Below are 26917 nucleotides of genomic sequence, written 5' to 3'. Positions count from 1 at the left end.
TTCCCAGTCAGCTGCCTGCAGTTGAGTAACAGGCCTTGTAGTTGAGAAGCCATCTGGCTCTCCAGTACTCAATCCTGGCAATGGTTTAGCTGTCATGGTCAAAAATAAATTTGGCTTTCTGCCATTTCACCTTGATTTTAGCACTCACACTTGCTATTGCTTCTAGCTTCAGTAGTTTCATTTTTGTTATTGGAGCACAAATTTGCGTGTGGTGTGACATTAATCTTTGTACTGGATGACTTTTTATGCCTTCAGTATATGCGTTTGTCTATTCAAGGATTACCTGATATATATTTGTGTGGGATTTGCTCAACTTCTCCATGATTCCTTTGGCAATTTTCACTGCTCCCACAGATTTTTCATTTGACTCAGGATAGTGCGGAGATGATGTGTGGTGTTGAATTTCCCAATCTTCCATGAAATGACAAATTCATTACCTGTGAATGCAGGACTATTGTTGCTCATGACAATGTTGGGAATGCCATAATGGTATCTGATAATCTCAGCATTAAGTTATCAAAGTCAACTGGTCCATTTCCCAGCAGTTAGAATAGTAGTCAACTGTGACGAAGTAATCAGTTCCTTTCAGTGTGATCCATGGTGTGTCTGGGATGTTGTGTGTCATCAGTGCTTCTCTCGCTTTCTTAGCTTGGTACTCATTACAAACACTACACTGGCTGATGTAATCCTTGATTTTGTTGCTCATATTTGCCCAGCAGAGTCAACCTCTTGCCCTTCTCAGATTTGACTCAATTCCTTGGTAGCTTGTATGAATGTACTTTAGCATCTTTCCTCTAAACTCTTCTGGGATAACGACTCTATTTCCTTTGTACAAAATGCCAATCTGGCTGTCAATTTATCTTTGCGCACCTAATATGTTCCTATTGTAACATGTGTGTCTTTGACACTGTCCAGCCATTCTGTTATCACCACTTCTTGCTGGATATTTGCATTATGTTTGATGGTTTGCTTGATTTTCTGTTATATTAGTGTCACTGCAGGGTTGATGACTTCCAAAGCATGACAAGCTGCTCCTTCACACCAAATCTAGAAGATCACACTCTCTGTTGTAGAATTCTTCACTTTCTTCATCAGGAGGGCTGCTCTCGACAGCAAGTCTGCAACAGCCTTCCTTGCTACACATAGATGATATCTCAAACTGGAGTAACATTCTTTGCAGACGCTTTGGAGCAGATAGTAGTGGTTTGGCAAAAATGCTTTGAAGTGGCTCGTGGTCAGATCTGACTGTCACTTTGACTCTTCCAAACATTTATTAATGAAAACATTCACAAGCAAAGGAAATAGCTCAGCACTCTTTCTCAATCTGGGCATATCAACTTTCTATTTGTGCTGTGTTAGCACCCTGAATGCACACGCAACCATTGGACCTTGCTGCTTCAAGGGTTGCTTCAAGTATTGTCTTGTTGAGACAGTAGGGTAACCTCATCACTTATGTCCTAGTATTTCAGCACCAATATTTCTATTTCTTTTGCTTCAATTTTTTTTGAACATCGCATTTCCTTAGCTGTGAGGTGCTTTCTTTTGTATGATGTTTTTCACAATATTTCCAACCTACTGTTTGTCTATGATTGTTCTACTTTGTGTGCCTGGAGTATCTGTCAGTAATAATGCAATACCTAATCTGTTCAGCCATTAATATGCTCTAACTGTTGATTCACAATCTCAGCACTTTTGCACAGGTCAATTGTTCTCCTGAATACACATTTGTCTCCTCTGAGTTGATGTATTTTCACTTTTAGATTCCTTATTCCCAAAACAATCCTGTCTCTAATTATCTCATCCTATAAATGCACAAATTTACAGATTTCTCCAAGCTGAGTTCATGATGTTATGTACTGATTAATGGACTCTTTTCTTCGTTTTGTTCCCAGGCATAGAATACAAACCAATCATATGTAAGGTCTGCTTGGGCCTCAAAGTGTGTCTTCAAGGCTTTTCAAATTTCTGCTGTGTTTTTTCTGCTCTTCAGCGAGATTTAAGATGGAATACATCCTTCTAGTCATGATCAAAAAGTAGAGGTGTACTTGCTCTATAAATCTGTTGCTGTTGCGTAATCCTGCCATTGTTCATGGAAGAATTCTTGGATCTGCCCAAACATTTGAACAGGAGCTGGGAGGGCAAAAGCTGCAGCCATTTTCTCTTAGGCAGCGTTTCACTGCAACGTTTTTTCTTCTTTTTATCAGTGGCAGTTCACAACTCTGCAGCTGTGATTTTTTTCTTTCAGCTCTTAACACTTTGGACTTCTGACACTGTTTTGAGTGTACAACACCGCAGTGTGTTCAGCATCAGGGATTTACTTGATGTTGAGCTTAAGATAACTAACTACATGGTTCCTACCTACGTGGCACAGGTCGTATGACTACAGCAGACAAGGCAAACATTTGCACATAACTGCACTTCAATCTGAACAGAGGGGAGATGAAGCCAGTCAAAAAGATTAGAGATCAAAGACGAAGGAGCAGAATCAGAGGACCATAGAACATGTGATGGGACATAATGCTGGTGGACGTAATAGACGTAGGGTGGGATCTGAATTTGATTCTGACTTCCCAAACCAGCATTTTCCAGCATGAACAGCACTCTTGTCCTGATGGGCACAAAAATACACTTAATCTGCCTCCATAAAAAAAAAATCTACTTTTCTGAAAACATAACTTAGGATAGGACCTTGTGAGTTTACTGCATTACTTTCCTTCAGCAGTCGATTTTTTTCTGTTATAATCCTATTTGTTCTTTCCAACTTTTCCTTTTGTGGGCAAGGAACTGTGAGAGTCCGACTAGTTGGGTACCACAAGGAGACTGCACAGAAAATGGAACTAACCCAACTCCTTAGCTCTTTCAAAGGTTTCAGCTCTTTTATCACCACACTATCATCAAGCTGCTCAGAGGCGATACACACATTCAGAGTTGGAACTGCTAGCCTGAGATTCAGGTACTTTGCATTCACCTTTCTCTCGTTCTATCATTAACCTAATATCTAACCTCCATAGCTAACCTTTTGTTTTGTCTGTCAGGTTGAAGTGCTGGCTTGGGGAAAAAGGGGTATTTTGGTTCGTGATTTTTCTAGAGTTTGCATCATTGCCATTTCTAGAATTTTGTGAAGTACTTTTCATCAGTAATAAATAGTTATTCCTTTTTTATGTGATGATTTCAGTATCCGACACTTAACAGAATCATGTCGTGAGCCTTGTCGCACGATTTTCACTAAAAATAAAGAAATAAAAGAAATGTTGGAATAAAATGTACAGATAATATGAAGATGTCATTATTCACTTCAGTATATCCATGGACTGGAACACTACTTCAGCTGGAAAGCTTGCTTGAAAGTTGAATTTGTAATCTTGTTGAGAACCTACGTACCAGACAGAGCAGAGAGATTAACTTGAGACTGGTGAACCAATTTGGACTTATTAGTTTCGATTAGTAAATCTCCAGCAATAGCTTTTCTTCTCAATATCATACAATTATCTCAGGAATAGCCAGGAATCAATTCCAAACACCTTGCTTTTCTTCATCTAAATGCTGCCTCTTGGTGATGTCATCTGAATCAGTGAAGGTTTCAGATGTATGCTGACAATAGCCACCCTTTCTGTTCATTACTCTTTTCAAAATTTCAGGTATTGTTGAAGACAAACAGTAACTTATTCCAACTGGATGACAGATCATTTTCTTTTTTAACCATACCTTTGCTCCCTTGGTACTCAGTTTGAAAATTGGAAGCTTTCCTTCTTATGGTATATGGTCTTCAATGTGCTGAACAAATTCCTCCGTTAGCTGGAATATTTGTTCTGTTGGATTGCAGCCTTGATACAAAAGACTGACTCCCATTGATTAGATGTGTCCTTAAAACAGTCAACATGGCCTTGGAAGAAAATTAAACTCCTTCCATATTATCTTTCTCCGCATTCTGTTCTGGGAATGAAAGTAAACTTCACAGTCTTTGCAGATAAAACGTAAAAGTCAGTTTGGAGGACAATGTGCAATTTGATGCAGGCATTTTTAAGTCATAAACCAAGGAACTAATCTGGAGCAGAAAATATCTTTTCAAGAACCTTTCCCACTGTATTAGCATCAGCAAAATGCAAGGACAGGGCAGAAAGTGTCTTTCTGCAATCATGACTCTTAGTGTTGCTGTGGGTAAAGATTATGTGCCTGTTATGACATTACAGCAGGTAAAACCTCCATAGGCACAGTGTCACCTGGCATCAACTTAGGCACCGGAAAAGACAACAGCAGAAACTGCCCTGTTGACCCTGCAAAGTCCTCCTTATGAACATCTGGGGGTTAGTGCCAAAATTGGAAGAGCTGTCTCAGAGACGAGTTAAGCAACAGCCTGCATAATCATACTCACAGAATTATACCTTACAGACAATATCCCAGACACCACCATCACCATCCCTGGATATGTCCTGTCCCACCAGCAGGGCAGACTCAGCAGAGGTGGTGGAACAGTGGTATACAGTTGGGAGGGTGTCGCTCTAGGAGTCCTCAACATTAACTCCAAACCCTGTGAAGTCTCATGGCTTCAGGTTAAACATGGGCAAGGAAACCTCCTGCTGATTACCATATACCGTCCTCCCTCAGCTGATGAATCAGTACTCCTCAATGTTGAACAACGTTTAAAGGAAGCACTGAGAATGGCAAGGACACAAAATGTACTCTGGGTGGCGGATTTCAATGTCCACCACCAAGAGTGGCTCGGCAGCAGTACTACTGATCGAGCTGGTTGGGTTCTAAAGGTCATAGCTGCTGGACTGGGTCTGCGGCAGGTGGTGAGGGAACCAACAAGAGGGAAAAGCACGCTTGCATCTGTCCGTGACAGTATCAGTAAGAGCGACTACCACACAGTCCTTGTGGAAATAAAGTCCCACCTTCACATTGAAAATAACCTCCATCATGTTGTGTGGTACAAACACCATGCTAAATGGGACAGACATTGCACAGATCTAGCAACTCAAGACTGGGCATCCATGAGGCGCTGTGGGCCATCAACAGCAGCAGAATTGTACTCCAGCACATTCTGTAACCTCATGGCCTGGCATATCCCCTCTATTCAACCATTACCATCAAGCCAGGGGATCAACCCTGGTTCAATGGAGAGTGCAGGAGGGCATGCCAGGAGCAGCACCAGGCATACCTGAAGATGAGGTATCAACCTGATGAAGCCACAAAACAGGACTACTTGCACTCTAAATAGCGAAAGCAGCAAGTGATAGACAGAGCTAAGGGACCCACAACCAAAGGATCAGATCTAAGCTCTGCAGTCCTGCCACATCCAGTCATGAATGATGGTGGACAATTAAACAACTCACTGGAAAGGCGGCTCCACAAATATCCCCATCCTCATTGACGGAAGACCCGAACACATCAGTGCAAAAGATAAGGCATTCGTTGCAATCTTCAGCCATAAGTGCCAAGTGGACGATCCATCTCGGCCTCCTCCAGTAGTCCCCAGCACTACAGATACCACTCTTTAGCCAATTCGATTCACTTCACGTGATATCAAGTAAAGGTTGGAGATACTGGATACTGTAAAGGCTTTGGGCCCTGACAACATTCCAGCAATAGTACTGAAGACTTGTGCTCTAGAACTTGCTGCCAAGCTGTTCCAGTACAGTCACAACACCGGTATCTACGCGACAATGTAGAAAATTACCCAAGTATGTCCTGTACACAAAAAGCAGGACAAATCCAACCCGGCCAATTACCACCCCATCAGTCTACTCGTGATCATCAGTTAAGTGATGAAAGATGTCATAAACAGTGCTATCAAGCAGCATCTGCTCAGAAATAACCTGCTCAGTAACGTCCAGATTGGGTTCCTTCAGGGCCACTCAGCTCCTGACCTCATTACAGCTTTGTTTCAAACATGGACAAAAGAGCTGAATTCCAGATTGAGGTGAGCGTGACAGCCCTTGATATCAAGGCTGCACTCAATCGAGTGTGGCATTGAGGAGCTCTAGCAAAACTGGAATCAATGGGTATTGGGGGCAAGCTCTCCGGTGGTTGGAGTCATACCTGACACATAGGAAGATGGTCGTGATTGTTGGAGGTCAATCATCTCAGCTCCAGAACATCTCTGCAGGAATTCCTCAGGGTAGTGTCCTAGGCCCAACCATCCTCAGCTGCTTCATCAATGACGTTCCCTCCATCATAAGGTCAGAAGTGGGGATGTTCGCCATTGATTGCACAATGTCCAACATCATTCGTGACTCCTCAGATACTTAAGCAGTTCATGTTCAAATGCAAGAAGATCTGGACTATATCCAGGCTTGGGCTGACTAGTGGCAAGAAACATTCGCGCCACATAAGTGCCAGGCTATGACCATCATCAATAAGAGACAATCTAACCACCGTTCCTTGACATTCAATGGTGTTACTATCACTGAATCTCCCACAATCAACATCCTGGGGGTTATCATTGACTAGGAACTCAACTGGACTCCCCACATAAACACAGTGGCTACAACAGCAGGTCAGAAGCTCGGAACACTGTGGCGAGTAACTCACCTCCTGACTCCCCAAAGCCTGTCCAGCATCTACAAGGCATAAGTCAGGAGTGTGATGGAATACTCCCCACTTGCCTGGATGAGTGCAGCCTCAACAACACTCAAGAAGCTTGACACCATCCAGGACAAAACAGCTCACTTGATTGGCACTGCATCCACAAGCATCTACTCCATCCACCACCGACACTCAGTTGCAGCAGTGTGTACTACCTACAAGATGCACTGCAGAAATTCACCAAAGATCCTCAGACAGCACCTGCCAAACCCACAACCAATTCCATCTGGAATGACAGGGGCATCAGACATATGAGAACACCACCACCTCCAAGTTCCCCTCCAAGCCACTCACCATCCTGACTTGGAAATATATCACTGTTCCTTCACTGTCGCTGGGTCAAAATCTTGGAATTCCCTCCTTACTAGCATTGTAGGTCAACTTACAGCAGGAGGACTGCAGCGGTTCAAGAAGGAAGCTCACCACCACCTTCTCAAGGGCAACCAAGGATGGGTAAGAAATGCTGGCCAGCCAGCAATACCCACATCCCATAAATGAATAGAAAAAAAAATTCTCTTTGATTGTTCCATCGAGCAATGGTCTCTCCCACTCTAAGGGAAAGATAAATAAGGAAAACATGCTTCTGCACTACTGCCAAATGCAATTCTTCACTTTATCTGCTGGTGGTACACTACTTCCATGCATTCATCAATTTAGATACATTAAAAAAAAATCTTGTTCCCAAAAAATTCTGTTCCAGATCATAAATGTGCTGAATTTTAAATTGTTACAGATTATTTTTTGAATATATTTCAAACATAAACAATATTGCCTTATTGAGAAAACAGCAATGTTAGTATCTGATCCACCAACTGTGCCTCACTCAGATGAAGGAGAGGTGCCTGTAGAGATACTGCCTGAACAATCAACCCCTGTGGAAACAGAAATTATTAAGCAAAGGAAAGAAGGTTAAGGTTCTGCTTTAGAATGCTATTGTCAATGATAATTCAGTGCTACAGGCCGCAGGAGCCATGTGATGGCATTGTTGGCAACCTAAAGATTATCATTTTAAATGTGACCGTGATAAATTATGAAAGTAAGTTCAACCAATCTGGTCATTTATGGGCTAAAATCAGGAACAATGATCATGAGAGCTACCATATTGGTGTAAAAACCCAACTGGTCCAATGTTGTCCTTTGGGCAAGAAAACCTATCATGTGATTCTCGACCCAAAATAGATGGTTAACTTTTAATGCTCTCAGCTAGCAAGAGGGAATAAGTATAATCGTGTTGTCATAAGTGTCATGCGTATATCATTTAAAAAAAAAGTTTTATGCCACGAGAAAAAGACAATGGGCTAAATCTTTTCTGAAGAAGGGTCTAGACCTGAAATGTCAGCTTTCCTCCTCCTCTGATGCTGCTTGGTCTGCTCTGTTCATCCAGCTGTACACCTTGTTATCTCAGATTCTCCAGCATCGGCAGTCCCCACTATCTCTGGGCTAGATCTTATTTTTTTGGCTTGGTCTGAATTCCATCAAGGGTTTTGGATGATCTGAGGTCACCATCTGAGTCAGTGCCATCTCCAGAGGAATAGCCAGCAATGCCGTAAAAAGGTCAATGATCTTCTCCGCTCTGCCAGGGTAACAGCCAAACTTTTCTCTCTGCCAACTCGAGCACTCCATCTTTGCCACTGTACTCAATTTCCATCAAGACTTTGCTGTATGATTCTCACTACAAGCTGCAATACCTTCCATCACTTGATCCGCACCCTCCTCCTCCCACATCACTAACCCTGCATTTTCACTGGACTGCTTGTCAATCCATGAGACCACCTCACCCCTTTCTTCCAAATGCACCAGTGCCCATGCCACCCATTCTAATTTCACCTATTGCCCTCTTTCTCTCATTACAGGAGCTGACAGCCCATAATAGGGCAGGGAAAGCCTGTGCACGTAGAGGAGTGCCCAACATCAGGCTCTGCACCCCCTACAAGGACAGGACTTTAGTTCTCATGGAGAAGACTGCTCCTGCAATGCTTTCTCTCTCTTCTGTCTTGCAGGTTGTGCAAGCCTATCCTTGACCTTTGAGGTGAAATGTCCCACTCGACCAGAAACTCAATCCTCATCATCTGAGGATAAGATTAGAGGGGCCTAAGAGGAAGCATCAGCAAGGCCACCTCATGCACCCTCACCAGCCCAGATAGTGACATATTGATAGGAACCATTGTGATACAGAGTGAGTACACATAATCCACTGAACACCTCACAGTAACAGCTCCATAGCTGGCTAATATGAAAACAACCCAGGCCACTGGGACTCCAGAGGACTGATAGAGACCAATCACTTGTTAAGACCAGGCAGGAGATGATCCTGCAGCATAGGCAATCAGGAAATTCAAACGGACAGTGGGGAGGGGCTGCAGCAGCAGTTGACAGGTATATGGGACACAATGGCCCTCCTTGTCCGGAAGCTGTATCAGTGTACTGGGTCAGGTGACCGTTGACCTCCATGGACAGGTTGGTAGATGCCATGGGGACTCTGACACAGCACCCTCAGGGGCTGCCAGTGAGTCAGCCACATCTGCACTCCAAAACCCAACGACTGATCTTCAGGACCCAGGCACGGTGACAGGGGTATAGGGTATCTTGACCCAGGTCCAGGTGTCCCCTCTTTACAAGGAGACTGGGTGGGGCAAGGAAGTATCTTTCTGGAGGAGGGACCACACATACAGCTCCCATGGTGATTTCCTGTCAGGAAACAGCAGTGGAGGCCAGGTCCCCCATCTCCACGCTACCTGCCTCCCTCCAACTCTTTGAGGTTCAAGCTGAGGTGGGTCAACTCGTTTCTGGCAGGAAAATTCTCAGCATGTTTGGTCCATCTAGACACAAACATCCAAGGGCTATCTGACTAAACCTCAAGGGCCTGTGGGCTCCAAATCAGAGCAGTCTCCTTTCACCCCAGCACAGAAACAGAAATTACACTTAGATGCAGTGGGAAGTAGAAAAAGAAAACCTACTGGTAGCAAGGATGGAGAAGGCTTTCTTGTTAATCAAACGTTATACGTAATTGTTAAGGATTTGAGCTTCCCTGTGTTTGCGTCTCCGATGCCCATTTCCAGTGGTGCTCCATGATGCTGGGCCTGTCACCTGGCACCTCATCAGGTCAAAGATCTGAGGAGAACAGGCATCAAAATGAAGACAGCCAAATAGATAATGAACCAATTCTTTCTTTGGCTGCCTGTCAGATCTTACTCGAAACTTATTGAAAATTCCAGGGCCAGGGGCCAAAGGCCATGGGAGATGAAAACCTTTCAAGTAGCTGTGGTACACAGAATTGTCTTTTTGTAAAATGTGACCCTGACTTAACAGCTCTTCTCCCCCAGGACCTGACATATCTGGGTTGGACCTGACAGCGCTTTAATCTTGGGGCTGGACCACACCCCCAACCCACAAATCTGGAGGACCAGACTCCCTTTTTCCCAAGATTCAACATGCCTCCATCAAACAACACCCTCCTGACTAACTTGGAGACCTAACATAACTCCTCCCCTGCAGTTGGCCATGACACACCTATCTTGCTGTCGGATTTGAATCCCTACCCTCTCCCCTCCATTCACACCCTCAGAGACCTGACACCAAGATCCCCATCCTACACTGAAACCAATATCTCCCACACGCCCTGACCAATCCTAAACTCTCTATCATTTACCTGGCACCCTAACCTCCTACAAATTTGGTATGCCACCCACCTGGTACCCAACTAAACAGGTATCATACCTACCTTCCCAACTAGCAGCCTGCCTCCAAGCACCCTAACCTCACACTTACATTACGTACTGACAGCAGTCATCAAACTGGTTGTCTGAGGTGCTGGACCTTTAAATTTCGAAATACGACAACTCACTGCTGTGAAAAGAGGTAAAGGTTTGCCGTCCCCCTGACAGTTCAATGTGACAAGAGATCTGTCAGAATGGAGGTATGGCCCAGATTGGAATTTCCTGTAAGAAACATGGAGCTCATACATTATGTAAAAAAGGAGCAGAGTGGCAACCTGTGTCAGAGTGTCACATCTCAGAAAATGTCCCTATCTGTTTCACCTTAAAGTGAATGCAATTTTAGGAGCAGTCTAAGACAGTCTGCCCCCAAAGACCTTTAGACATCAAACAGGACATTGAAATTCACTGGGGAGCTGCAGCAGTGAACCAAGCTGATACAAATGTCAAACATATTCCACTGATTTGAGTTTTGTTCCTTTCTAATACCACCATAGTATTTCATCTGGAGGCCATCTGTGGGCTGACATTTTGGGAGAGGGATTGGAACCCATGGTTACTCATTGAAATAATCAGTACTAACTGTAAGAACAACAACTGAAACAGGAGCAAGCCATTCAGTCTCTCATGTCTGTTCTTGTAACTCAAAATCTAATTCCAAGTCTAGTAGAAACAATGTAGAAAAACAACAAACACTTTGGATGGATTAAAGCTAATTCTTCACGGGGTTTCTGTACCTCCACCCCTCCCATACAAGCAAATACCAATTATTTTCTTGCATGTAACGTTCAATCAGCTGACATGTTATTAATGCCATTCCTTGGCCAACCGAGAAGTTGGCCCAACTTAATGGCTCGCAAGAGCATTTCTCCTCCGCCAACACCTAGTCAACCCCAAAGACTTGAACCAGCAGCTGAGAGCCTTCAGGGAAAGCCAGAGTGCAAACAGATGTTTGAAATTTCCAACCACCTCCCTTCCACAAATTTCTAGTACTGTAACATTATAATTAATGGATTACCCAAATGCATCATTGCAATGAACCTTGTTGACGAGAACTGAAATCCTGCAGGATACAGGAGGGATTAGGGGAGTGGGGCGTGCGGTCTGCAGGTACTGGATTAAGAATAGGTCCTAACCTAAATGTAACAAGTACATTGTTGCCCTCCAACAATATCTGCAATTATGAATTTTCACTGCTGTCTTAACTTCTCAAAGCAATGAATAAACACCTGCTTCAGTTATTGTTCTTACCGTTAGTACTGATTATTCAGATCTGTATTGATCCAGCAGCTGCTATGCACTAATATGTCAAGCCATTACCATTTCCAGACCAAAACTGACTTGTTAATCTTTTGAGGGATTTAATTCCTTTTGTGCCTCCATTCCCCACAAAATAAATGAATAATAATACTGCCAAGATAAATAACTACATACAAAACATTACTCTGGAAGACCTGAAAAAGTTGAGCACTTTTAAAATCAATCATATCTGAAAACAAAGCCTCTCACTGCTGTTAAGTTAATATAGTTTTAAATCTTGCCCAAACAAAAAAAAAAAGTAGCAACAAAGAGACACTGTAATGGAAGGTAGTCTTCTACCAAATAAGTTAGGAGCAGCTGGGAAGGTTGGGAGGTTGATGGATATTTCCCGGAGATGGGAAAATCATACTTTTTTTTATGGCTTAGTGTGGTTGTTGCTTAACAGCTAAAACACAGAGACAGCTCTGCTTCAAATTAATCTGGAGCTAGATTCCAGTCTAATAAACACAGCAAGCATTTCACATGAGTTATAACCTGATTATACTAACTGGCACTCGGGCACACATCTGGTCTTTGTTACACACATTTTTTCCCCTTCTTTCTGGGTCCATCAGGGGCCTTGTTTCAAGCACACGCCTTGTGCTCCCTGCCATACCTCAGTCGAGGAGAAAAACTACGTGTAGGAAGTAAATTAGGACCATATTGATCCGTGACCCTCATTCAAACAGTGACTGAGCAAATCCCACATTTAGAATGACAGCAATATTAAATAGGGCTTAGTTTATGTACATTTTTACTGAGAAGGTTGGCAGATGAAAAAAAAATTAAACTGGAACTTGAACCCACTGCTGCAGCTCAAGGCAGTCTATTCAAACGCTCTGGTACACTTACATTCTGGATTAAATGAACACTGCGATATTTGTTTTAAATTGAAACTAAAGAGAGACAGATTGTCTTGCAGAATGTAGCTAACTGTACACAGTATTATTTCAGAGTATGAATTATTATTAACAATATTATTTCCATCCTCACATGTTTCAACCTGCTGACCTGACTTATCATTAAACAATCGGGTCACAGACTGTAGATAATATACGTTCAACAAGGATTACGGACAGAGAACACATTTCAAATGCTACAGGCACAACAGAGTCACATTATTTTCCTGTTAACAAAAGTAGGCCTTTCCATGTTAGCTTTATAAAGATCATATGACAAAATCATTCATTTGTATCCAGTTTTGTACCAAGCAAGATGGCTTTCTCTGATTAATAACATTTACGGAACAGAATTCCAAGAGTTGCTAGATGGCGATATTCAATTGTGTCCACTCGTAGGGGAAGGGCATAGTGCAACGTTTCCAATAGGTCACTTAGGACAGTTTGAGGGTCACTGATGTTTAAAGGTTATAGGCAGTGAGTGAGAAGTGAGACAAAAGCATGGTAGTAGTATTGCACACACGCACAGCTTTACTATTGGGAAGGCACCTGAACTATGCAGATTCTGTTTAAGAGATCAGTGACAAGTCAAAAGCAGTTGGATGCCTCTGTGCAGTTAGAACTCAGGGAGAAGTTCAAGGAATTTGTAAGCAGCAAAGAAGTGAAATCAGGACTCAGAAGGAATCCTGACGAGTTGAGAAAATGGCTCTGAGTTGAAGTTGTTGCCCAGAAGAAGCCTTCAAGCATTAACACTTCAATGTAGCTGTGAGACTGGAGGGGATGGGGTTGAAAAGCTCACAAGCAGTATTTGCTTGATGGAATGGAGTGAGATTGGAGCTTAGGGAAAAAAAAAATCGGGGTAAGACTGGCTTGGTGAAGAGCTGGAATTTTACCCATGAGTGTCAAACAGCAGCTTTGCAGGAACAAAAACAAAGTTGCTGGAAAAACTCAGCAGGTCTGGCAGCATCCGTGGAGAAGAAAACAGAGTTAATGTTTTGGGTTCGGTGACCCTTCCTCAGAACAGCAGTTTTGCAGTCCAGAAGAGTGTAGATCCAGGAAAGAAGGAACACTTATCAGAAGAAGAGCTGTATTGTGGCAGTCCATGAAGAAACTTTAGGGAGAGTTTCAAGGTCAGATTGGCAAAAGTGAAGAATTGTGACACCTCCTGATGTTTATTGAGGTTTGATGCCCATATGTCATTGACATCCAAGAGAAATTGCTTAAAAACAAATGGCTGGATGCGATGTCCACTGTGGGGTGTCAATTGCAGTCTGTCACCCATGTTTACCACATAATAATTCTAGGTGTTAGAAACATAAATTTGCACTGTAGACTGTATTACTGTTCTAACTTTGTAGGAAAGAGTTTATTCATGTATGTTCAATACTATGGAATCTTGTGGCTTTATCTCTGAGTAAGTCTCAGGATTCTCACACTTTGTCTATTTTGTAAGTAAAAATTACTGGTCCCTAATCAGATTATAACACGAGATTGGTGGCCTAGTCCAGTACTGTAAAAGAAACACATTAAAACTGGATCTATAACTTCAAAGAACCTCTTCCCTCCAACAATCTCATCATTGTCACATTTCACTAAATTTCACAATTATTTTCATACTGATAATTTATTCCATTGAAAAGACAAAAAGGGCATATCATCAAAAGTCACTATTCCAAATTTAAAACTGTGCAACATTCACACCAGTTCCGTGACCACAAAGCTGTTCAGTTTAAATAAATTCCTTTAATCTTTCCTGAATTGTCATGCATGATGGAGTCACAATGTTATGACATTATGTGCAAGATTTGCAAACTTTTGGTTTTGGGATTTTAGTAACTTATATGCTTTTACTTAAAAATGATGAAGGGCAAATTCAGAGTCTGCATCGAAGTATCCTTACAGTTAACATAATACTGAAAGTGATAGTGTTGCAATGCACCAAGCCTGAGGCAAGAAAAAAATATTGCAATGCAGACCAGCAAAGGGTCACAAGTTTAAGCCACAACGTTGGCTGCACTACTAATTCATTTACATAATAGTCTCTACTTAGCAAGAATGATAAAATCAGGGCTGCATTCACAAATGAGCTGAGCACAACTATAGTGAGGGTGGAAGGACTAAATTCTTCAATTTAAATTTTTCCATAGGTTCAATGTGCTTGGGAAATATACAAAGCAATAGGCTTGCATGGCAATTTTCTGGAGGTGTAAAACTGGGCAAAATAACAATTTTAAAGGCCTGTTACTCGTCATTAAACAGCAGCACTTCTATTTTCATTTTACACTCTGCAATTTTGAAAGCGATGGTTGCAAACTAAAATAAAGTTTTGCATTTATCTAGTGTTCCTCCTGACTGCTAGGTATCTCAAAGTACTTTACAGTTAATGATGCATTTTAAACATATAATCAATGCCAGAATGCATGAAATATGGAAGACAGTTGGCACACAATAAACTCTCACAAACAGCAATATGATAATGACCAGATAATCATTTTTCTGATGTTGATTGGGAGATAAATGTTAACCAGAACACTGACATATTCTGCTTCAAACACAGAAATGCAGCAGGTCTGGTAGCAGCTGTGGAGAGAAAGAGAGTTAATGTTGCATCCAATGTAACTCTGAGTTCTGAAGATGCCAGACTTGTTCAGTTTCCCCTGCATTTTCCGTGTTTGTTTCAGACTTCCAGCATCTGCAGTATTTAGTTTTATTTGACATATTGTGCTCATTTACGCTTTAACCCCAGAGTCCAATACCCCAGATGCCTCTTGCCATCTGCAGTATTTAGTATGATTCATTGCTAGGCACATTGTAAAGGGAGAAAGGAACATTGGAGCAGCCTTCAAGTCTGCTCTACCATTCTTAATCATCAGTATTCATTAACTCCAATACCACATTCTTGCACTGTTCCCAAATCCATTGATGTCTTTAGCAACTAGAAACACGTCAAACTCTGGGTCGAACTTTACGGGCGTCTGAATGACGTGGGAAGAGTCATGCAGTAAGGGTCATCTCAACGTTAGTGGCATCTTTCACCATCTTTTAGGCTTTTCACAAGTGTCATGGTGAGATTCATGCTAGGCAGGAACAAGTGGCAATTGATGGTGATTACCGCTTGTTAATGTCTTGTTAACTGCGCAAGTCACCTCAATAATATTCAGCCTCACATCTTATCAAAACTTCTTTTGTTCATTCACAAGATGAGACTATTGCTGATTGGGCCATCATTTACAGCCCATCCCTAATTGCCCAGATGGCAGTTAAGAGTCAATGACATTGTTGTGGCTCTAGAGTCACATGTCAATCAGTCCAGGTACGGATGACAGTTTGCTTCCCTAAAGGACATTGGTGAACCAAAAGGGTTTTCCCAACAATTGACAATGGATTTGTGGTCATCATTAGACTCTTAATTCCAGATTTTTATTGAATTCATATTCTACCTTTGGCTATATCAGGATTCGAATCTGGGTCCCCAGATCGTTACCTGAGTCTCTGGATTAACAGTCCAGCAACGATAACACTTTGCCATCGCCTCCCCTAAAATTTGACAAACAAGTGCTCGATGTCAAGAAAACTTGACTAGGAAACTAAAGTGAGCATCTGGTGGATTCAGATCATCACTTTCTCTGACTGGCCTCCATATAGTTAGCCTTTGGTCAGGGGTTCCCATCAGAGTTGTCAAGGGCAACTTCTGATACCAGTCCAGGCTTGCTCAGGCCAGTCAGTGTCAGGGTCCTCTCCTCATAAGGGATGGGGAACAGAATATTGGGCAGCATACCAGCCACCTTGTCTCTTTTTGCCCAAATGTTGACTGCTTCCTTCACAGAAGATAAAAGTTGTAGGTGCGGAAGTATCCCTAGTTGTTTCTCCGATCAACTCCACCAACAATTCCTTAAAAAAAAAACCGTGTCAGGTCTGTCAATGATGCCCAAGCAGACAACTATCTTCTAAATAAACAGGAATTATATATTTTATGAAAGATTCTAGCGTTTTCCCCACTACTGACTGATGTCAGGCTAATTGGTCTGTAGTTCTCCGTTTTCTCCCTCCCTCCTTTCTTAAACGGTGGGATTATATTTGAAACCTTTCAATCAGTGTTGCAGAATTAACAGAATGTTGAAAGATGATCACCAATGTATCCACTACCTATGAAGTCATTCCTTTCAACACTCTCGAGTGGAGGTCATCAGGTCACAGGGATTTGTCAACTTTTCGTCCCGTTAATTTCTCAAACACTACTTTTTTAAAAACTAATACTAATTTCTATCCATAGGTCTTATTTATTTCAAGGAGAACTTCTTCTGTCTTCTGCTGTGAAGCCAGGTACTTATTCAGTTTCTGTGCCATTTCTCTATGTTAAACTGTAAATTCTCCTGTCTCCCTGGCTGCAGCGGATTTAAATGTGTTTCACATTTGTAAACAAGTTTTTACAAAGCATTTTTGTTTCTTGCTGTTTTACATTTTTATTCCATTCTCTTTCTTCAGCAATTTCTTGATCCTCGTTTGCTGAATTCTAAAATTCTCTCATTTGTCAGGTTCTCAGCTTTTCATGTCAATGTAAGTTTCCTTCTTTGATCTAATGCCATCTCCAAATTCCCTTGTCAATCGCAGCTGTCTCACTTTTTTTTGACCTATGTCACCAGTCTCTCTCTGGATCAAAAACCTAGCAATCTCTCCACAACAGCAGTTTGGGATTACCTACACAAAATGGACGACAATGGTTCAAGAAGGCAACTCATCACCACCTTCTCCAGGGAAATTAGGGCTGGGCAATGTCAGCCAGCCCGGGAGTGACAACCACATTCCACTAATGAATAAAAAAAACTTTTTAGATTTAAGACACTGGTTTCAGATTAAATTTGATCTTTTTCAAACTTCGTAGAAAATTCTTTCATACTATGATTATATTTCCCTAAAGGTTTTTACGCAACAAGTTTATTATTAGTCTTATTCATTGTATAATACTAGATCTAAAATAACCTGTGGCCCATTAATTCCTCATCATATTGCTCCAGAAAATTATCTCAAACACATCACGGGAAATTTCCCTCTGCAGCTTTGGTTTACCCAATCTATATGTACATTGAAGTCACCCATGATCACTGCATTTCCGTGCTACTTGCATCTCTAATTTCCCAAGATATAGCATGTGCTACATTAACATTATTATTTCACGGCCTACACATTACGCCACCACCAATTGCTGTTCCATGGTATGTCTTAGCTCCACCTAACCTGCATATCTTTGGACTGTGGGAGGAAACCGGAGTACCCGGAGGAAACTCACACAGACATGGGGAATATGTGCCAAGCTCCACACAGACGTTCGCCCAAGGCTTGAATTGAGCCTGGGTCCCTGGTGCTGATGATCTACCTAAAACTCCACTTGAGGTCCCCAGCATCTCAGATGACAGTCTTCAGTCAATTCAATTCACTCCATGTGGTAACTTAAAATAGCTGAAGGCATTGGATACTGCAAAAGCTATGGGCCCTGATTACATTCTGGAAATACTATTGATTATTTAAGCTCTAGAACTGGCCATGCCTCTAACCAATTGGAAAATTGTCCAGATATGGTCTATGCACAAAAAAGGGCAAATTCAACCTGGCCAATGATTGCCTCACTTAATAAGCACCTCATCTAATACCTTCTACATTCACTCCCTCCTCCACTGATGTACAATGGCAGCAGCGTGTACCATCTACAAGAAGCAACGTAACAGTTCACCGGGGCTTCTTCAACCGTTGCTTCCACACCTGCAAACTCTACACCTAGAAGAATAAAAGGTAGAAGATGCAACTTCCTTTCGAAAACAACACCATCCCAACTTGGTAATATATCACTTCTCCTTCACTGTCGCTGTGTCAGAATTGTGGAACTCTCTACCTAACAGCACTTTAAGAGTGTCTACATCCTAAGGACTATAGCAGTTCAAGAAGCCAATTTACCATCACCTTCTTCAGGGCAATTAGGGAAGGGCAATATAAGCTGACCTTGTGTTAGAACCCTCACTGATTTTTCTTTATGTTTATCATTTTTAGTTATGGAGCTGTGAACTGTGAGCTGACAGCTGACAGCTGAAGGTCACCTTCGGACTGTGAACAGCAACGTGTTATGTTGAAAGAAAACAGAACAAACAAACTGATATTTCTTTGAGGCTAGTCCTGGAGATTAATTACAGGTTGATTGTTGTTCAAAGGATTCTGTTAGTGTTTCAACTTCAGAAAGGCATCATGTTCAAACAGATGGGAGATATTTGAATATTAACTGGGCGTCACAGGGAGCTATGGTGCTAATTCGGCTCACAAAGAAAATGCTCGAGAAAAAAAACAGGAAGAGAAACTAAAGTTTGCACTGGTTTTGAAATGTGTGTTTTTATCAGAAGGAGTGTGGCTGCCAAAGTTATCCTCTCATTACCAACGTACCAGAAGCTCAGTGGATAGAATCTCAGGTTTTAAGAGTTAAATGAATATTCCTTGGAGCCTACTGGAATCTATTTGCATTGACAGTGGCTTCAGAAACCGAGCAAGATACAACCCCATTTGCCGGTGATGTTATGGATTCTGGAAACAGCTTAAGTAAAATGGTCAGTTATATATCTTGTATTTTTCTTTTGATTTATCTCTTAACCATGTCAGTTTGTCTGTCTTTGCATGAGCAGGGGCTAGAATCAAAAAAGGTTGGATTTAGATCATACACTTTAATTAGTTTACCTTGCTGTTTAACTTTGCTCAGCCAAAGCTACTGTATTACTAATGAATTGTTAGTTCTTTTATTTAAACTATAAACCTGGTGTTCTATATCAATTATTCACAAAGTCTATTTATGGTTATTCACCAAGCCTGGATAGGAACCATTGGGGTGGATTTCGAGGGTCTTTGTATGTCTTCGTGTTTTATTGTGTTGCAATACAGGGATACGGAGGCTTATGTGATTTGGCTATTTGTCTTCATGTAGTAACACCAGTTAGTGACACCCACGTCACATGAATGAATTAAAAAAAAAAGATTTTCAGGTCAGTTGTACCTGGGAGAAAACGCACATGAAACTCAAGTGGAATCGAAATTTCCATGTGAGACTGCTCATCTTTATGTATGTGTTTGCCCTTCATTTATATATGGCATGGATCCAATGGAATGTTTCTTTCCCCCAGCGTCAGGACAATAGTACAAAGCATCTGATCAGGTTGAACAGTCATGGCATATGACTGTTATCGAAACTAGGGATTGATATTCTACTTGATCTATCTTTGGGAATCAGTTGCTACAAGACCAGAAGGAATTTTGCGTATTCTTTGAGTCTGTCATGAGCAGACTGCAGCAACTTGAGGGCAATGCACAATAGTGTGCCTCTGATGTCACTGGAGCTCCATGTAAAGGGTTTACATTTATATACAAGTAGATTATCATGGAGTGCATGTTTTTCCCCACAATCATCTACAGGAGGGCACCAAAGAACCACAGGAGCACGACTAAGTGAAGATTAGTACTGAGCGAGGAAAAGACAATGCAATAAAATCCAATTAACAAGCACACAGGCTCAATGAAGTATACCTGAGGAGTTTTAAATAACTCACGGTTAAGAAAGGTCATCTGGGTAACAACAGATCAACACCCAGAATTCACTGTCAAGAGTAATAACTTGATAAGGCTATAAGAAGATGAAATATCGGAGGGCCCACATTGGGATGGAGAATCTAGGAGAGTCAGAGACCGCTGACCTTAAGATAGTGGGTCAGAGTGGCAGAGGTTGTAAACCAAATGGTTGGCATCAAGAGAGAAAGTCAGGGAGCTGCATAGGCCATGAAAGGTTTCTAGGTTTGGGAGCTAGAGTGAGAGTCTGTGATTGGCTGAGGGTCTGTAAGTGGCAGAGACCTGCAGGGTTGGGAGCAAGAGATGGATATTCACTTGTGTTGCCTTAGTCTCCAGGGCTATGGGCCAAGAGCTGGAAGATGGGACTAATGTACTTAGATCTTTGTTGTCCACATGGACACAATGGACTGAATGGCATTCTTCATAGCCATGAGTCTAGGAATCTATGAAGATAGGTCAAAGAGTAGCAGATACTGCTCCAAAATACTGACTCCATGTCAGGCCAGGCACAAATTGACTTTAAAACAAAATTTGCGATGCTATGTATAAATAAGGGCCCATTAACCAACAACATTAAAGTGGAACATCTTCATCTTATTAGTTCAGTTGCAAAAATAGGCAGAGATAGCAGGAACTGCAGATGCTGGAGAATCTGAGATGACAAGGTGCAGAGCTGGATGAACACAGCAGGCCAAGCAGCATCAGAGGAGCAGGAAGGCTGACGTTTCGGGCCTAGACCCTTCTTCAGAAAATAGGCAATTGTATTTCAGCAAAAAAATTCTGTTGCATATTGCTGCGGTGAGAGATCTTCATGTACCTCATAAAACTAATCTTAAAGATTTTAGTAGAAAGAGATGGTAGTCACAAAGAAAGCATCTCAGGAAATAATGGGCACGCAGTCAAGGATTTTCTGCCTATTCCTTGGGAATGTCAAATTACAAAATCAGTCTTGCAGACAGAAAACTAAGCTGTCCAGAAGGAAAATTTACAAGTTGGCTTGTAAACCATCTTTATCACTAAGACAAAACCATTAAAAAAAAAAGATTCCTTGCATGGTCCAGCACAACCCAGTTGGGCCACATGATAATTTGTGACCTCTGGTACAAACAGCCCTAATATTTTGTGACCCTATCCGGTCAACCTATTCCAGGCATAACATCATCTAGAAATGCAAAAATGTATTCAATTATTTCTTCTCATTACTGTATCTCTTTTCCTTTCAGAAAATAATGTGACAATGGTGTCAAAATTCTATTTCTGTTCAATTATTGCTATGCTTTGGCCCAGTTCCATGTCCTCCTCAACTGCCCTCTCAAGGTCATCGAGCTCCTTAGTATTTGATTAATCAGCTTGTCCAGCATTTCCTTTTTGAGATGGAATTCTAACAGGGAGTGAACCCAATTTGTAATGTAAATTTCTTCAAATCTGTCCAATCACCTAGATTGAAGACAGATTGTTATGCATGGTAGGCTTCTGATGCAATTCCCACCTAAAAGACAGCCATTGCTGGAAGGATGGTAAGTTCTGGCAGTGCTGCAGGAAATGTACTGAAGTACAAGAAGAAAAGCAAAAATCCCAGAATTTTTTAAAGTGCCCCAAACTCCCACTTTGCCAAGCCCAGCACTATCAGCAGTATATGGGACTTATTGGAAGGAGAGGAAGCAATTACTCCAAAGTGCGACCTTAAATCCTTGCTGTTTGCTTGCCAGTGTTTACAACCTCCTTCCAAAATACAGGAACATTGTCAAATGCAGTAGACTGGCAGGAGATGCTTCTGGAAGTGAGTTCATCACTGATTTTCATGTGGGATGTGAGGAAGGAGCAGCCAACAATACTCCTCCTGGGACAGGCAGGTATAAACGCAGTGGTGGCTCATTGTTTAAATTTCCTTTCATTTTTGACCATGATCACTAAGGAGAATTTTCTCCATGCTGTTCTGAGCCAACCATGTATGACATAACTCTCAAGTTTTGACAATGAATACAACTGTACTGTGAAATATGTAGAAAATATCAAGTAATAAGAGTACAGGCTCCCAACAAATCACATACCTCCATTGCTCAGATTTCTCATTCTCATCCTTCCCACAATCATAATCTGCAACAGTTTCAAGACTCATTATAATACAGATCCTTCAACTCCGATCTTCACTATCTGTAGTAGTCCTCCTCCCATTAAGCCTGGATCTTTCCCCTAGCACTAGCCCCACTTCTGCTGCTCACTGTTAAATCATGCAATCCATTTCAGGCTCAGATTTCACCAGTTGTTCCTTTGCCTCCTAGATCAGAGTTATGATGTATTTTTTTCACCCTTTTTAAATATAATAGCAGGCATATTAAATAAACAAAAAGAAAACATATCACAATTTGTATTGTCATAATTGTACCTAATTTAAAAATATACGCACAGTGTATTCAAAACAAAGATGACTGTTACCTTGCACAAATAAACCTATTTCAATATTTAATTCACTAAAAGTTGGTTGTTTTGGTTTGTAAGGTAATTATTGGGGCAGAAATTCTTTTAAAATAACTTGATATAGGGAACAAACAAGTTACATATATTTAGTGAAAATAATCTATTATTTTTAATATTCAGTGTAAAATTTTAAAAATGTTATATGTGTGCAACACCAGAATGAACAAAATTTTATAATTTATATTTATTGGTCAATTCAAAAACTATATAACAATTTGAGATATTTACATTGGTCACCTTTTCAGAATTTATTCTTATATGAATAGATTCTGTTCACTGCAGTCTGTTATACTACACAATTCTATCTGAATTGTGGTAACGTGTGCATTCATGTATCATTATTCACATGTTTACCAAAGACCAGTTGTCATGCTCACAACCTGACTATCACCATACTAGGTCACACACAACCCATTATTATCATCTGCTGTTAGAGTATTTCAAACAAATTTTGATCCTTTTGGTGGGTTAATGTACAGGCATTAAATGATGAAAACTTTATCTTGAAACACTGCTCCAAACCTAGGGCGATTAACATGCAATTCCTTAGTAAAACTGTGCCACTCAAAATACATAGAACTGGATGGACACTGACCTGCTGTTTGAGTTGCTGTACCAATCTATCTTTCTCCCTCTTTAGTGATGCTACCTCCTCCTGTGTCTTCTTCTTCTTGGATGAAGAGAGTTCCAGTAGAGCAATGTTAGCATCTTTTTCACTGATGGCTGCCAGCAGTGCTTCTTGCCTGAGAGGTAACCAGAAATAAAATAAATAATCCAAAACCACACACCCCTTTAGGCATTAACACTAACTTTTCAAAATAAATTATAGTGGCCAATAATTATAAACATTTCTATTTTTCTATCATTATAAGCATAGTCTTGATTTTTAAACAAATTGCCTTGCTACTGACACTAAGGGTAAGTGTCAAAGCCACCGCAAAAATGCTCTTCAATTCTATTTTTAAAAACAGAAATACCATTGCAACAAAGTTTTTATTTAATGATGAACTCACTATTTGAGTGACATTCTCCTTATAAACCTTTGACAAACATTGATGGAATGAAATAAATATCGCAAAATCTTTTCCCTGTATGACATTATTATTGTACTTTTTTTGTACATCATGTTCTTACAATAAAATGATGCACAACTGTTTAGCTCTTCTCTCTCAAGCATAAATACTTTGAAACTTCTATACCAACTGCAAAATATTATAACCAAAATGACAAGTCAACTCTCATATTCACCTACCCCCACCACCTCCATCTTGATCTGTGTCAAATGGATTGCTTATTCACTTTTTCGTGATTTCTAGGTTGCAAACCAATTTGCTATTTGTGAAAGTTTGAAGAATTGGTGGGTAGATTTTCTTCAATAACTCAGCATAGTATGCTACGATACTGAGTAATATTACTAATATTGACCACTTGCCAAGAAATAAGAAAACAAAGAAACCCAGGCTGTTTAAATAAACTTACATGCTACGTGTTGCTAAATCATGAAGCACATATGAGTCGCATGGAAAAAGACATTCTTGCAACAGAAGACTCTGCTATCTCAGGGCTATCATACCAAAGTAATAACCAATTTAGGAACACCAACTTGTGACCTTCAACTGAGATGTTCGTATGGTCAGCACAACCATTATTATATTATGGTACAAAGCAGTGGTCAAACCTTGTATGAACTATGCTTTTGTCTACATCTTCGTAATCTATATCTATTTATCCAAAAAGGTACAAATAAAACATTTGCACACTTTTCCTGTCTGACACACTACACTTTCTGTATCACGTTTAATATCGAGAAAAATCACAGGCAAATATTCAATGCACATCTGTAGCTCATTGGTTCAAGTTTCATATTCATGAAACAAGTAGTAAATGTAACAAATAGAGAATGTAGCAATCAGCAAGTAAACAAACTACTAAGAAAATCAAAAGATTGTAAATCAAAAGATTGTAAATCAAAAATGGGCTCTTGGCATCAACTAGGGCAGAATGGTGGCTCAGTAGTTAGCACTGCTGTCTCAGCGCCAGGAACCCAGGTTCGATTCCATCCTTGGGCGACTATCTGTGAAGTTTGCAAGTTCTCCCCGTGTCTGCGTGGGTTTCTTCCGGGTGTTCCAGTTTCCTCCTACAATCCGAAGATGTACAGGATTGGCAATGCTAAATTGCCCATTGTATTCAGGGATGTGTAGATTAGGTGGGATGGTCTGAGGGTTGGCATGGACTTGTTGGGCCCAAGGGCCTGTTTCCACACTGTAGTGATTCTATTCCGTGAAATAAACAAGTGGAATTGATCAAGCTACTTCAACTATTTTGAAACTCCTTTTGGTTATCACCAATCAGAAAATTACATTTTTGGAAATAAGATTTAAGGCATTGTCATTACAAAATATACAAGAAACAAATAAACATAGGTACACCATGTCATGTTCTGTGTTTAAAATGTGTATTACAATCCTTTATATTGGAAATCAGAAGTTCTCTGTAAAGCCAAGTGTTTGAGTTAATGAGCTTTTCAGGACTACCATTGGCAGCTGAAGCACTCAACAACTACAGTTCCCAGCAAACATCTGTAGCTACAATGCCTAAGAAGTACAGTCTGTGTATGGCTGTGGAAAATTATTCTGTATCAGTAAAACATTCTGCAGCTAGTTTGCGCATGACCAGAAGATTCTTACTTCTTAGGGTACAAAACTAATTAAAAGATTTTTTTCATATAAAAAGATCAGACAATATACTAAAAATTCTGATATAAGTTTTGACAGTGACTTTTTTAATCAATAGGTAACAAGAAAGATCAAGAATTAGGCAGGCAAAAAAAGGAAGCTGAGACAGAAAAAGAAATAAATAACAAGACGGACAGAGATATGGATCAGAATAGGGTGGCTACATGCCCAACATCCTATGTGTCTGTATGTGGGGTAGGACATCAAATTGACACTGATGCTTGCTCTGGGCAAGAACTTGCATGTGGTGTCTGTTAACATTGGGAGACTGCTGTGCTGCAATTACGACATAGTTCTAGCGAAGAGATTCTCCCAATCCTAACACCTTCCTTAGGTGTACTGGGTGGATGGGAATGCTCTCACTGTGCTGAAAGATGTCACCAATGTCCAGTCACTTGCCTTTATTGTCTTTGTTCAGGGGATTTTGCCAATCTCAAGGTGACAAGCTGCCTGCAAGTTAGCATCTATTGCGAACACTACTGTTGACCATGTACCTTCCCAGTGACAACTTAATTCTGGCAGAGATAGGAATGTACAATCTGCCCAACATTTTAGATAAATGATCTTTCATCTAAACCAAAAGAAACACATACTGCCACCTGTCAGGAAGATGCAATTACCCCAGATAATTTCTTCTGTTTCTGAATCCATTTCAGGGTGAAATCTATTTGCCTTTCTAGAACAGTGACTGAAAGAGCTTCTTAACACTGTATTTACTGAGCAAACTGTGTCTGACAGGAATTCGGATACAACTGTGCATGTTCAGTGGCATATTTACAAGTACCAGACAGCTGGACGAGAAGATGACATGAACATCTTTTTGTACCTCAATGAATAAATTCATTGGCCAAAGTGTTTCCTTTCCAGAAAGACAATTTCTGGAGAGAAATCCATTTTTTCCTTTATCTGGTGCATATAGCCATGTGTGTGTGGCTTTTGGGTTAGTTTAGAGGCAGAAACATTTGTGTTATAAATAGCATACGTTAGCCAGTTTTGGAGTTTGACTGAACAAGTTTTGCTTTATAATTAACCAATAATTTCAAATTTCTTTTTAAAAACTGTTTGATAGATGTCTTTCGTTAAATCTTGACAGATAAGGTGCACATGAATTGTGAGATCTGAGATGTGATTTCTTAAATTCATTGGACCTGGTTCCACTTGTTTGTATGTATAATGCTCAGTCCTCTGTGTCATTGCACATGGCAAAACAAAGATCAAGCATATCTACAAAATTAACTGGCCACCTCAGTAACTGGGAATTTCATCACAATAATATTGTGACCTGTCGACTAATGATACTCGAGAAATAATGCACTCCTCCAGCATCAATCATAGCACTATATAGACATGAACATAGGAAGGAAAATATAAAAAACAAAGCAGAACATATGGTTGAAAAATGAGTTCCCTGTCAAAAGAATCTTCTAGCTATGCTTGATCTTCATTTTCCCACATACAATGCAACCGAGGACTGTGTAGTATACTTACAAACAAATGGAGACTGGTCCAATACAGTAATGGTTTCACATCAAATCTCACAATTCAGGTGCACCTCAGACAAGCTGTAACTAAATATTCTTGGGGAAAACTGCATGAACAAAGAAAGAAGATACTC

General features: G+C 40.7%; 1 protein-coding gene across 2 annotated transcripts in view; it reads right to left on the bottom strand.

Moving 5' to 3' along the window:
- The window catches only part of LOC109931831 (ELKS/Rab6-interacting/CAST family member 1-like), a 682193-nt gene that overhangs the window by 145266 nt on the left and 510010 nt on the right, over positions 1-26917 (bottom strand). For both annotated transcript variants that reach the window (XM_048608012.1, XM_048608014.1), the window contains exon 16: positions 23163-23310. In XM_048608012.1, coding sequence (XP_048463969.1) covers positions 23163-23310 — 148 coding nt within the window. The remainder of the gene's footprint in view (positions 1-23162; positions 23311-26917) is intronic.

This window comes from Rhincodon typus, chromosome 18, assembly GCF_021869965.1.
Source record: "Rhincodon typus isolate 14 chromosome 18, sRhiTyp1.1, whole genome shotgun sequence".
NCBI classification, from domain to species: domain Eukaryota; kingdom Metazoa; phylum Chordata; class Chondrichthyes; order Orectolobiformes; family Rhincodontidae; genus Rhincodon; species Rhincodon typus.
This window is presented reverse-complemented; position numbering and strand designations above follow the sequence as displayed.